The following is a 12,053-nucleotide window of genomic DNA, read 5'->3' as shown; positions in this document are numbered from 1 at the left end:
GAAAAGGAGCTGATTTTAATTTTGTCTTTATATCCTTAGCAGCAAATACGGTACCTTGTACCCTTCACTCCCTCTAGTCCGGAGCCATCTTTTCATTGATGTAATCCCCCCTGTCATCTCTCCTATAGACCCCCAAGTTCCTTCAATGAACACTAATATTCCGGGACTAGAAATCCTCTCCACATCCTGGTGCCTTCACCCTAGATGCCCTCCTACTGGCCAAAGCCCTGCCTGGCTTTCTGAAAAGTCAGCTTTCTCAGAGGAAGTTCCTCAGCTCTTCCAACATTTCCCTGCCCTTGGAGAATCCGAGATAAACTTCTTGAGGCACAGGTTTTGCCAAGAAAAAGCCGGAGTCAATTTGCTGAAGATCATTAAACATTGCCCTTTTAGACTCCCATGGCAGGAAAATCCACACTGAGGAGAAGAGCATCCATGTCTTTCCAGTGCTTCTCTGTGGGGTTAGTTATTCAGGAATTAGAAGTGAATGGCTAACTTGCACATAGTAGTAGAGAGTCACAAGGCAACAAACATGCAATCTCATTGGCTCCCCCATTTTGTATTTACCAAAGGTATATTGAGTTGCTAGAAAGTACCATAGTATACAAGGCATAGTATGAAGGAAGACTCATTTTCCAAGTTCAATTTCAGCTTCAGATTTTTTTTTTTTTTACTATCTCTGTGACCCTGAGTAAGACATTTATCCTGGAAAAATTTCCTCATCTGTAAAATAAGCTGGAGGAAGAAATGGCAAGCTCCTCCGGCATCTCTGCCCAGAAAACTTCAAATGGGGTCACAAAGAGTCAGACACCATTGAACATGATTGACTACTAAATATGAATATACTATTTCCCCACTATTTTTCAATTTACTACAAATTTATTGTTTTCTCTCTGTAGGATGGAAGCCCCCTTGAGGGTAAGAACTGCTTTCCTTTTAGAATTCCCCAGTGTCTTGCTCAATGTCTGATACAGAATTGGTGCTTATTAAATGTGACTTAAATTGAAATGCCTTGAGCTATCAGTGTGAAGTTCGGGTTAGAAACATTTTTTTCCAGTTTTATAGATAAGGAAACTGAGGCTCAGAAAGTCCTGTGACTTGTTCAAGATTCCCCAGCTGGAGACCAGGCCTTTTGGTGCCCCGGACAGCGAGCCCCATTTCATCCTCGTCCTGCTATCGCCCAGGAGGCACCGGCACCAACTCACTCATGACAGGTAATGAACCTGAGCGGCTCACGCTTGTTTCCAATCATCCATCAAATCCCACTTCTGGAATCAGCCCCATCTGAGGGAGAGGCACATGTTGTGACACAATCCAATAAAAAATAAATGAAGGAAATGACTTTATTTCTGACTTCATCCATCTCTTATTTGAACAGCGAGTACACTAGTTAAAGTTTATACACAGCCTGTCGGGAAACTCATTCTCCTGTGAAATATGCTTATGGTTAGCTTTGATGTGAAGAATCCCTGCTTGTTTTCAACAGGTCTGGGGAGGAGAAAGGAAGAGAGGGAGGGAGAAGGGGTAGAGAGAAAGAGACAGATAAAGAGAGACAGAGACAGAGAGACAGAGAGAGAGGAGAAAGAGACAAAGACACAGACAGGCAGACAGAAAGGCAAAAACAAAGTCAGAGATACAGAGACAGAGAGAGAGACAGACACAGGGAGACAGACACAAAGAGAGAAGAAAAATAGGGACAGAGAGAAACAGAGAGATAGAGAAGCAGAGACAGAGAGACAAAGACGGAAACAGAAAGAGACAGAAACATAGAGATAGAAAGACAAAAACAAAGACAAGACATACAGAGACAGAGACAGAGAGGGACAGAAAAAGACAAAGACAGAGACATGTAGAGAAGAGAAAGAGACAGGACAAAGACACACAGAGAGAAACAGAAACAGAAACAAAGATAGAGATAGAGAGACGAAGACAGACAGCTAGAGACAGAAAGAGACAGAGACAGTGAGAGGAGAGAGATAGAGAGGTAGAAACAGACAAATACAGAAAGACACAGCGAGACAGAAACACGGAGATAGACAAAGACAGAGACAGAGACAGAGACAGAGATACAGAAAGACACAGAGAGACAGAGAAAGATAGAAAGAGACAGAGAGAGAGAGAAAAGGGGTTGAGGGAGGGAAGGCTTTTCCCCAGGACTGTTTGACAGAATCCCCAAACCTCAGTATCATGGAAAAGATCCCAGAGGCAATCTAATCCAAGTGGTAATGACCCAAATTATCCTCTCTCCTCCATATCCCCAGCCTTTGCTTGAAGTCCTCTAAGGAAGGTGGAGACCTCCTCTCATCTCTCCAGGGAGCCTGTTTCACTTTGAGATGGCTCTAATCACTAGGAATTATTTCCTAACATGGACCCTCCATTTCTCACCATGCAGCTTCCGCCCCTTGCTGCCAGTTTTACCTTCTGAGGTCAAGCAAAGCAAGGAAAAATCTGAAAATTCTTGTCAAATATCTTCTTTGGAAGGCAGAAGGCCCCCAATATCATACTGGGAACATAATTTTTAGTGAACAAACTCCAGGCCCTAAGGCTATTTCAAAACGTAGAGAGAAGAAACTTCAATCCAGAAAAGGGCCACAGAGGCTCAGTTTCAATTTAGGGTCCTGTGGGCCCAGCCTTCAACAGGACAGCTGCAAACTCACAGTCAGAAAGGTGCCACAGAAGAGAACCAGGCTTTCATGAATATTTATTAAATCAAAGGGAATAGTCTTAATATCAGCAAAGATTAAGATGAATTCACTCCTTATCCCACACCCCCAACAGCTCCAAGTCTGTTTTTACTTCGCCCTGCTTTCTCCTCCTTCTCTGTCTCTCCTTCTGTCTCTGTCTCTTCCTTTCTCCCTATTCCCCCACCTCTTCTCCTGTCTCTTCCTCTTTTTATTTCTTTCTTCCTCTCATCTTCCATGCTTTCTCCTTTTTAATTTCCATCCCCACCTCTTTCTCTTTTCCCTTCCTCCCACTATAAGCATTTCTGAACTGCTAACAGTATATGCCTTAGAGTATGGATACAAAGAAAAGTAAGAGAATGGTATGAACCCTCAGAAAACTTGCGATCTAATTGAGGAGGCAATAAGCACAGTTCTATACAAACAAAATTAAAACCAGGATAAACTGGAAACAATCACCAGAGGGAATGAGCCAGTAGTTAGGGAAATAGGGAAGAGCTTCTTGTAAAGGAAGGAAAATTAACTGGGACCTGAAGGGAGCCAGGAGGGAAGATGAGTAAGGGGAGCACCACAGGGATAATGCCTTAAGACTAGGGATGGAGCGTCCCTTGTGAGGAACATCAAGGGAGCCAATGGCATTGGCTTTCTTCACGCCCTGACTAGATAAGTATCGAATTCAGGAAGACTCCAGTTTAAATCCCATCTGAGACATGATCAGTTATTTCTTTGGCAAGTCACTTAACTCCCCTGTGCCTTGGTTTATATTTATAAATATATATGTATATACATAATATAAATTATATATAATTATATAAATATATATCAATTATATAAATTTATATTATAATATGAACCATATTATATCAATTATATAAATAAATATAAAATAATAAATTAAATATAATATAAATATATATAATTATGCATATAAATATAAATATATATGTAAGTATGTATATATGTGTGTGTATATATATAACATATATATATCTCTCTCTCTCTCTCTATGTATTTATCTATCTATCTATCTAAAGTTTAGACTTAATGGCTTCCAAAATCCCATCCATGAGTAACTCTGCAATCCTGAGTTAGTTGAACTATATTAACCCACTGCCTCCCCTCCTGTCCCATGAGTGCTTCAAGTTAATATTTCACCAATACGGTGTCTGTCTGAGCCATAATTTTAACTGGTTAAAGATTTTCCTGGGCTGGGCTTTGATTCAGATGAGCATTTCATGGAGAAAAGCAAGTCAAGTTCCTCAAAGTCCCAAATCCCAACGCCTTCCCTTAAAGATAGCAGAAAGACTTAAAAGCCCACATGCCTGCAGATTCCTTCCCTGTAGTATTCAGTACATAGCATTATTGTGATCAATTTCGTCTTCTTTTCTCCCCTTAAAAGGATTAAGCACGGGTTCCCCTCCAAAACACAGAGGGTTTCCATAGGATGCCGATATTTCTCCTGGGCAGAGTATCATTTGCAAATTGGCAAATTCATAACATATCTGTGAGTTTGCGAGCAAAGAGAACGTTCGGGAGGGGAACTCCTCTCCTTCCGGCCCCAAATAAGGATGTCTACCTTATCTGGCTATGACTTATTTTAGAAGCTTGCTTGAGGTACATACATGTTAAATTACTTGCCCATCTTCACACAACTGGTGGGTGTCAAAAGCAGGACCTGAACAAAGATATTCCTGGTTCTGTACTCCTTGCTCTATTCAGCATACAAATCTGCAATCATTTATGCTTTAAATTGGGTACAAACTACCGCTGTGTGACCCTGGGCAAGACTCTTAACATTCTAATGTTGTAGGCCACTCTCTAATACAGTAAGTTTCAGGACAGGTATTAAGTTTCAGTGGTGGAAGGAGTTGAGTTCCCATTGCTGCTGAAATAAGAAATTATCCCTTCCCCAATTTAGTGTGTGTATATGTGTACGTGTGTATATATATATATATACACAATACACATTATACATATATATATACAATACATATATATGCAATATACATATATATGCATGTGTATATATACAAACATATATATATGCATACACAAAATAATAATTTTCTCAGGACACTGAGGTTCTGAGGGAGAAGTAACTTGAGAACGATCACATAGAAAATATATATCCAAAGTAGAATCTGAAGTCATTTTCCTCTTAGTGTTTCCATGCCACCTCTCATATATATGTGAATTAGTAGGTATCTATAGGGCACACATTATATTTTGAGGGTACATGAACCTTATGAGAGAGAACATTTTATTATTGTTTTATTTATTATTATTGACATTAGTGGAGAGAATAGCTTCATATATACATATATCTGCATATATATATACATACACATTTTATGCATATATATATGTGTGTATGTATGTATCTCTATCTATATAGTGTGTTAGACAAATTAACACATCTACCCCCCATCCATAATCCCATTCTCCCAGGAGAACTTCCCTTTTCTTTTCAGTTCCTTCCCTCCCACTCCCCAAACCATGCTGCCATAGTCTTGACCCATGGCTTGGAAAGAGAAACATGGCCAATAGAAAGGAAAGAAGACTCTTACAGAAAGACACGGCATTTTAGCAAACCCACTAACAAATCAGAAATGAAAACCCACTCAATGAAAGAGGTCCTGCTGGTCCACAGTCTGTGTTGGGGTAGAGCCCAAAGCCAGCCCCCCTCCCTTAAAAGCCGACAGCCCAACAATGCCGTACTATAAGTCCACAGACCCAATTGGAACGCTCCCTCCCCAGGCTCCCTCTGAAGTTTGTCTGTTCCTCTACAGTCTGTCATCCTCCAGCCCGGCAACGCACATTATAGCTGCAAAGGAAGGGAGGCGCATCCGCTCACCTTTCTTTCTGGAGTCTCTCTTGGTGCTGGATTTAACAGCCACTTGCAGGTCTGTCTCCGTTGACATCCTATTATATCCTTAGTCCTCTTCACACAGATCCAGTGTCTTGGGCAGGCTCATTGAGAATTCCTCTCCCAGAGAACGGCTTCTCCCTTCAGATACTATGCCCACCGACAGCACATCTCACTCACTCCACTCGAGGGCTGAAACACAAAACAACAATAGTGATCTTAATGGTCAGCTAGGCAAAGCAAATCAGGGAGACAAAAACACAAGAAAAGGGACCCTCATTCTCCCCCACCATATTTCATATGGTAATAGAAGGGGTCAAACAAGACAAGAGATGCAAGGATCTTTCAATAAACTCAACATGGCAAAGGCCAGACTGAGACCAAAGTTCTAGGTATGAACCCGGACAAGAAGAGACTGGGAGCTTGATGGCCTCTTTTCCAATCTGCCTCTTTTTTTGCCTGGTGACAAACCCAAATTATATGCCAGGAATGATTCATGAACAGGTATGGAGACTTTTCTAAGGGGAGCAGCTGGATCTGCATCCTGGCAGCCAAGAAGGGCTGCTGAGAAGTGACTCGCAGCCTTTCCTGCAATGGTGGAGAGCAGAGGGGCTATGAACTTGACACACAATCGGGTTTTAAGGACTGGGTGACAAATGTGAGTTATATAAAACTTTCCCACAAGCCAATTTGTGGTGTCAGTTTTGGAGGGTATGCTGTGGCTCTAGCTGGATGATAAGGTGAGAATGAGAAGTTGAAGATAAGGGAATAAGATTGGGAGAAAAAGAGGGAGGAAAGGAGAGAGAGGATAGGAGGAGGACTAAAATAAGGGAAGAAAGAAAAAGAGCAGAGAAAAGGAAAGGAAAGGGAGAATGAGAGGCAGAAAGAAAGGAGAAGAAATAATTCAGAGAGTAAAGATTAAAAAGCAAGAGGAAAGGAGAAAAGCAGAGATACAAAGAAAGAAGAAGAAATGAAGAGAGACAGAGAGAGAGAGAAGAGAGATAAAAGAGAGGAGAGAAAGAAGAAGAAGGAAGGGAGAAGAGGAGGAAGAGAAAGAAGGGAAGAAGAAGCAGAAAGAAAAGTAAGAGAAGGAGAAGAAAAAGTAGAGGACGAAGAGGAAGGATAAACATAAAAACATAGAATGGAACTCATTAGCTGAGTAATATTGTCAGGAAGCATGTCTATATCAGACCATGGAGAAAGAGAAAAAGACCTCTGTTAGTTCCAGGAGCTCTGGGATAGGATCATAAAAATAATTTACACTTACATAGCGGTTTAAAGTCTGCCAAGTACTTTCCCCATACCAGCTCTCAGAAGTAGTTAGCAAAAGTTTTATTTCTGTTTCACAGATGAAGCCACCAAGATTCAGAGAAGTAGCCCTGGCCACAGACCCACAACCTGGCGATCCCCTCTCCTAATTGGAATTCCAGTATTTATACTTGATCATGTTGCCTCTGAATGGCCCACATAGGTCATAACTCTAACTTCCCATCCTCTGTGACCACCTGTAATTCCTATAACCATAAGATCTCCTGATTACTTAAAAAGAACAAATCCCATTTAGGAGTTGGTTTCGAGATTACCCTGTACTACAGATGAGGAAACTGAGGACATGCACACACATGAGGAAGTCTTTGGAGCCAGAATTCAAACCAAATGACAGTATCCTTGATCCCAGACCTAGGGGTGGAAGGGACCTTGCAATCCATCTGGTTGAATATTCCTTTTTAGAGAGAAGGAAACAGGTCTGAAATAGTTAGTCCAGCATTACAGGATTACAAATGGTAGAACTGGGATTTGAACCCAACTCCAACCCCACTGTTTTTTGTCCCCATCTCTCCACTCCAATTCTAGTCTTCTTTCCACAATGCCAGGGCCCTTAATCTTCAGGATCCCAGAGATGGTGGACAATCACAGCAAGGCAATGGGGATGGGTACGGAGAAGCGGCGAGGAGCCAAGATCCTACTTGACCAACACCAAGGCTGATATTTATGCTACCGAAAGCTTAAATCAACCTAAACGTAAATTTAAAGGTAAATTTATTGAATGGTGATTGCTAGCATGAATATAATTTCACTTTGGTAGGCCTGAGAACATGGTAACAGGATTAAGAATAGAGAGAAAGAATGAAGAGAAGGAGCCATCCCCAGCCTCCCTTACTTCTACTGCCTCTATTAGTTATCTCCTATTTATTTTGTATGTAGCTTGTTGTAGAAATTTTGTGCTTCTGTGATATCTCCCCCAGTAAATGGTAAGCTCCTTGAGGGCACTGTCTTGTGCCTCTTTTTTATATTCTTAGAGCGTAGCACAGTGCCTAGCTCAAATTAAGTGAGGGTTAAACAAATATTGATGAATTGATTGATTAAAATCAACATAATAATAGTCCCTGCCTCCCAGGGTTTTAATGAGGATCAAATGAGATAATATTTATAAAAGATTTAGCATGATACAGGGAATATATTAGACACTTAATATAACCACCCTTCTTTCCTCCTTCCCTTCTTCCACATTTTCTTGTTTCCTTGCTTTCTTCCTTTTCTCTTCCCCTCCTTCCTTCTTTCCTTCCTTCCCTTCCTCCCTCTTCCATCCTTCTTTCCCTCTCCTTCCTCCTTCCTTCTCTCCTTCCTTCTATCTCTCCCTTGTTTTCTTCCTTCCTTCCTTCCTTGCTTCCTGCTTCCCTTGCTTCCTCTCTCCCTGCTTCTCTCACTTCTTTCTTTCTTTCTTTCTTTCTTTCTTTCTTTCTTTCTTTCTTTCTTTCTTCCTTCCTTCCTTCCTTCCTTCCTTCCTTCCTTTCTCTTTCTTTCCTTCTTTCCTTCCTTCTTTCCTTCTTTCTCTTTCTTTCTTTCTTTCTCCCCTCCCTCTCTTCCTTTCTTTCTTTCTTTCTCCCTCCCTCTCTTCCTTCCTTTCTTCTTCCTTCCTCCCTCCCTCCCTTCCTTCCTCCCTATGCTGTCAATGATGAATTTTAAGTCACCTCTCTGACGTACAGCCCCATTCTACAAAAAATGTTTCTATTCAAGAACCTCAAAAAGGTCTTACAAATTTGGTAAGTGAGGACATAAAATGCACATGTGTGTGCATGTATGTATGTCTGTATGGACAGAAAAGTCTCCTTGGTTCCTAATAAAAAGGGAGAGACGCCATGGCAACTTAGTGAGATAAGCCATTACCTGGACCCGGTCCCTTCTTGATTTCTTAAGAAGTTAAGAAGAGTGGGCCAAATCTGCGAGGGAATATTTCAGAAACCCATTTATCTGTAATTCGGGAGAATCAAGTCCACCACAACCTGGAGTAACGTGACAATTAAAATCATTTTTTCTCCTCCCACCCCTTGCAGGAGAAGCTCTGAAATTCTATCAGAGAAATTCAGACTCTTCCCGAATTTTGAAAAGCTTCAATAATGTTTCTTGGCGCCATGCAATCTCTGGTAATTTAATATTCCTGAAGTGTGTCAGGTTTTCTATAATGAGCTCTTCACATCGAGATATACACTACAGACGCTCTAGCTGTCTGGAATGAGGGCTGAACCATGGGGAAGGCTTGGCTCACACAGGACGGAATTCAACCCCCGACAATAAACGAGGCAGGGGGAACAGGAGCACAAAGCCCACGAGGCCTGGAACGGAAAGGGAACACACACTCATGCGCACATGCACACGCATGCACATGTGCACATATGTATACAGTAATGGCAGGTGCACAAATACATAAAATGCTGTGACCAAAAGAAACCTCAGGAATCTTTTAATGGGGACGTTCTGAACCCTGAGGTCCTAAACTTGCTCTTTTTGTTGTTGTTTTCCATTTTGATAGCTAGATTTCCAGATGTAATTGGTTTTTTCTTTCTAATTAGCTTTGGAGGCAGAATTCAAACCAACTATCAGTATCTGATCCCAGACCTAGAGTTGGAAAGGCCCTTGCAGACCATCTGGTTGAATATGCCTTTTTAGAGAGATTTTATTTAATGTGATTTCAAGGCATGATTCTGAGAAGCAGTCTCTAGACTTCTTCAACCTGGCAAATGAGAAAATGTCTTAGAAAAAGGGTTTGAGCCTCTGCATTTGACCAATCCATCATTTTAAGAAGAAACAATGGAGGAAAGAGAAGTGACTTGTAAATGGTCCTTCAAGTAAAAAAAGAGTTAGACTATAAAGTCTTGGGTTCCAGATTCAGTTCCTTCCTGTCAATTGCTGGTTCTTTGGCTTTCCTCTTCCTCTTCCCTCCTTCTCTCTCTTCTCTTTCTTCTCTCTCCCCCTTCTCTTCTCTGTCTCTCTATCTCCCTCTGCTTGGGTTTCTGTCTCTTGTTTCTCTATTTGTCTGTTTTTTTCTCTGTCTCTCTTCTATATCTACTTTTCTGATTCTGCTTCTAGCTCTCTACTTCTCATTCTCTGTCTCTGTTTCTATCTGTCTCTATTTTTCTTTTTCTATGTCTCTCTTTCTCTGTCTTGTCTGCCTTTGTTTATATTTTTCTATTTCTCTATTTTGCTTCTGACTGTCTCAATATCTTTTTCCCTCCCTTTGTGTCTGAATCTCTCTTTCTGCTTCTCTCTGTGTGTCTTTATTTCTCTCTCTCTCTCTCTCTCTCGCTCTCTCTCTCTCTCTCTCTCGCTCTCTCTCTCTCACACACACACACCACTTAAAAATAGCAAGAAGATGAAAAAGATAGCTAAATAGCTAAAGAGCAGATGAAAATATTAGAATCAAAGATGACCTCAAGAAGTTAGGATGTTGGGTTGAAACTAATATGATGGAATTAAATAGGAATAAATATAAAATCCTCCATGTGGGCTCAAATATTCAATTTCCTTACTACAAAATGCAGGAAATGTTATTTTTAAAGAAGAGAAAGAAAAGAAATTTTCATAACAAAAAGTGCTGTGGATTCCAATGCCCTATAATGGTGTAACAAGGTACCCAAAGAGCTCTGGCCACTTTGGCCAAAGTAACCAAAGTCCAGTGGCTGAGACAAAAGGAATTTATGTGTCACTGGTCTCTGTCAGACCTCTTTTGGATGTTATATCCAGTCTTGGATTGTACTTTAAAGTGCACCTTAGGAAGTACAATTACAAATTGGGCAGTCAGGTTGAAGAAGAACATAGGGGTCATGCTTTGGGAAAGTCTCTCAAAGTCTCCCTTCAAAGGCTTTGTCCCAAAAATCAAAGGAGGAAGTGCATTGAAAATATTTGCCCATTCCCCTGAACAGGTATAGTGGAAAATCTTAAGAAAGCGGAGAATAGCAAAGATGGAATCTAGGTACAAAAAGAAACATCACAGCATAATCAAAGGGCAGGAAAGTGGAAGAAATGCTTGAAGAATGTATAAACCAAAAAACTAACCTTAAAGAAAGATTTCAGAAGACAACTAAAGAGCCACTGGCATCTTAGACATAAACAAACATGATGGAATCAAGAGCCAAAATGCCACTTCAAGATAACACTCATAGACGATGGGGTTGTGGCCATTCTTAGAGTTTCCAGCAATACCTTCCTTAAATACTACAGCTAAATACTAACCTCCCATACAGGGAAATGATGGAACAGTTATAGGAAAGATAAAATCACTTGATAGATCATCAAAGACCCAGGTTTGGAGAGCAACTCAGGGTCAACTCCCACACACTGTGCAAATCACCACCAGGGACACAATTAATCCCAGCAGAATCCTATGCTCCCTGTAATAGACAAAAATCATGTCATCTGGTCACCTCATTTGACACATAAGGAAACTGAGGCCTACGGAACTAAACTAATTGCCTCAAAGTCACAAATCTAGTTAATATTAAATTCAGAACTTGAATCCAGGATTTTTTTTTTCTTTTTCCTATTGCAATTGGGATTAAGTGACTTGTTCAGCCAGGAATTGTTAAGTGTCTGAGGCTAGATTTGAACTGAGATCCTCTTGATTTCAGGGCTGGTGCTCTATCCACTATACTGACTAGCTGCCCCTCCCAGCACCATTCTTTTTTTTTTTTAATAGCCTTTTATTTACAGGATATATGCATGGGTAACTTTACAGCATTAACAATTGCCAAACCTCTTGTTCCAATTTTTTACCTCTTACCCCCCCACCCCCTCCCCCAGATGGCAGGATGACCAGCAGATGTTAAATATATTAAAAATATAAATTAGATACACAATAAGTATACATGACCAAAACGTTATTTTCCAGCACCATTCTTAAACGCCATCTCCAGGAAAGTCCAAAATGAAGGGAACTCCAGACAAACATAGAGTACTGTCATTATTCTGATATTTATCAAGCTCCAAGAAGACAACGAGGGTGAGAAAGAGATGTGTTACTTTAATCAAATCAAATACACCAAAAGTTGTAGGCGGGGCTTAGTAAATATTACAGGAATTTATTAGACAGCAATTGGGCATCCTTAGCAACATTTCATTTAGCTAATGGATCACACTGTTTCATTAAATGTTTATAGCTCAATGATATTTCATTACAGTGATCCTTCTTGTCTCTGGACACAGTAGGGAGGCTTAGTACAAACAAAGTCAGT

General features: G+C 40.6%; 1 protein-coding gene across 8 annotated transcripts in view; it reads right to left on the bottom strand.

Moving 5' to 3' along the window:
* DAB1 (DAB adaptor protein 1) overlaps positions 1-12,053 on the bottom strand; it is a 701,566-nt gene that overhangs the window by 282,373 nt on the left and 407,140 nt on the right. For 7 of the 8 annotated variants that reach the window (XM_031969031.1, XM_031969032.1, XM_031969030.1 and 4 more), the window contains exon 2: positions 5,533-5,736. In XM_031969031.1, coding sequence (XP_031824891.1) covers positions 5,533-5,599 — 67 coding nt within the window. In that variant the 5' untranslated portion in view covers positions 5,600-5,736. Of the gene's footprint in view, positions 1-5,532; positions 5,737-12,053 lie in introns of those variants that run through there. The other variant, XM_031969034.1, reaches the window with a different exon arrangement.

This window comes from Sarcophilus harrisii, chromosome 4, assembly GCF_902635505.1.
Source record: "Sarcophilus harrisii chromosome 4, mSarHar1.11, whole genome shotgun sequence".
Classification (NCBI taxonomy): Eukaryota; Metazoa; Chordata; class Mammalia; order Dasyuromorphia; family Dasyuridae; genus Sarcophilus; species Sarcophilus harrisii.
This window is presented reverse-complemented; position numbering and strand designations above follow the sequence as displayed.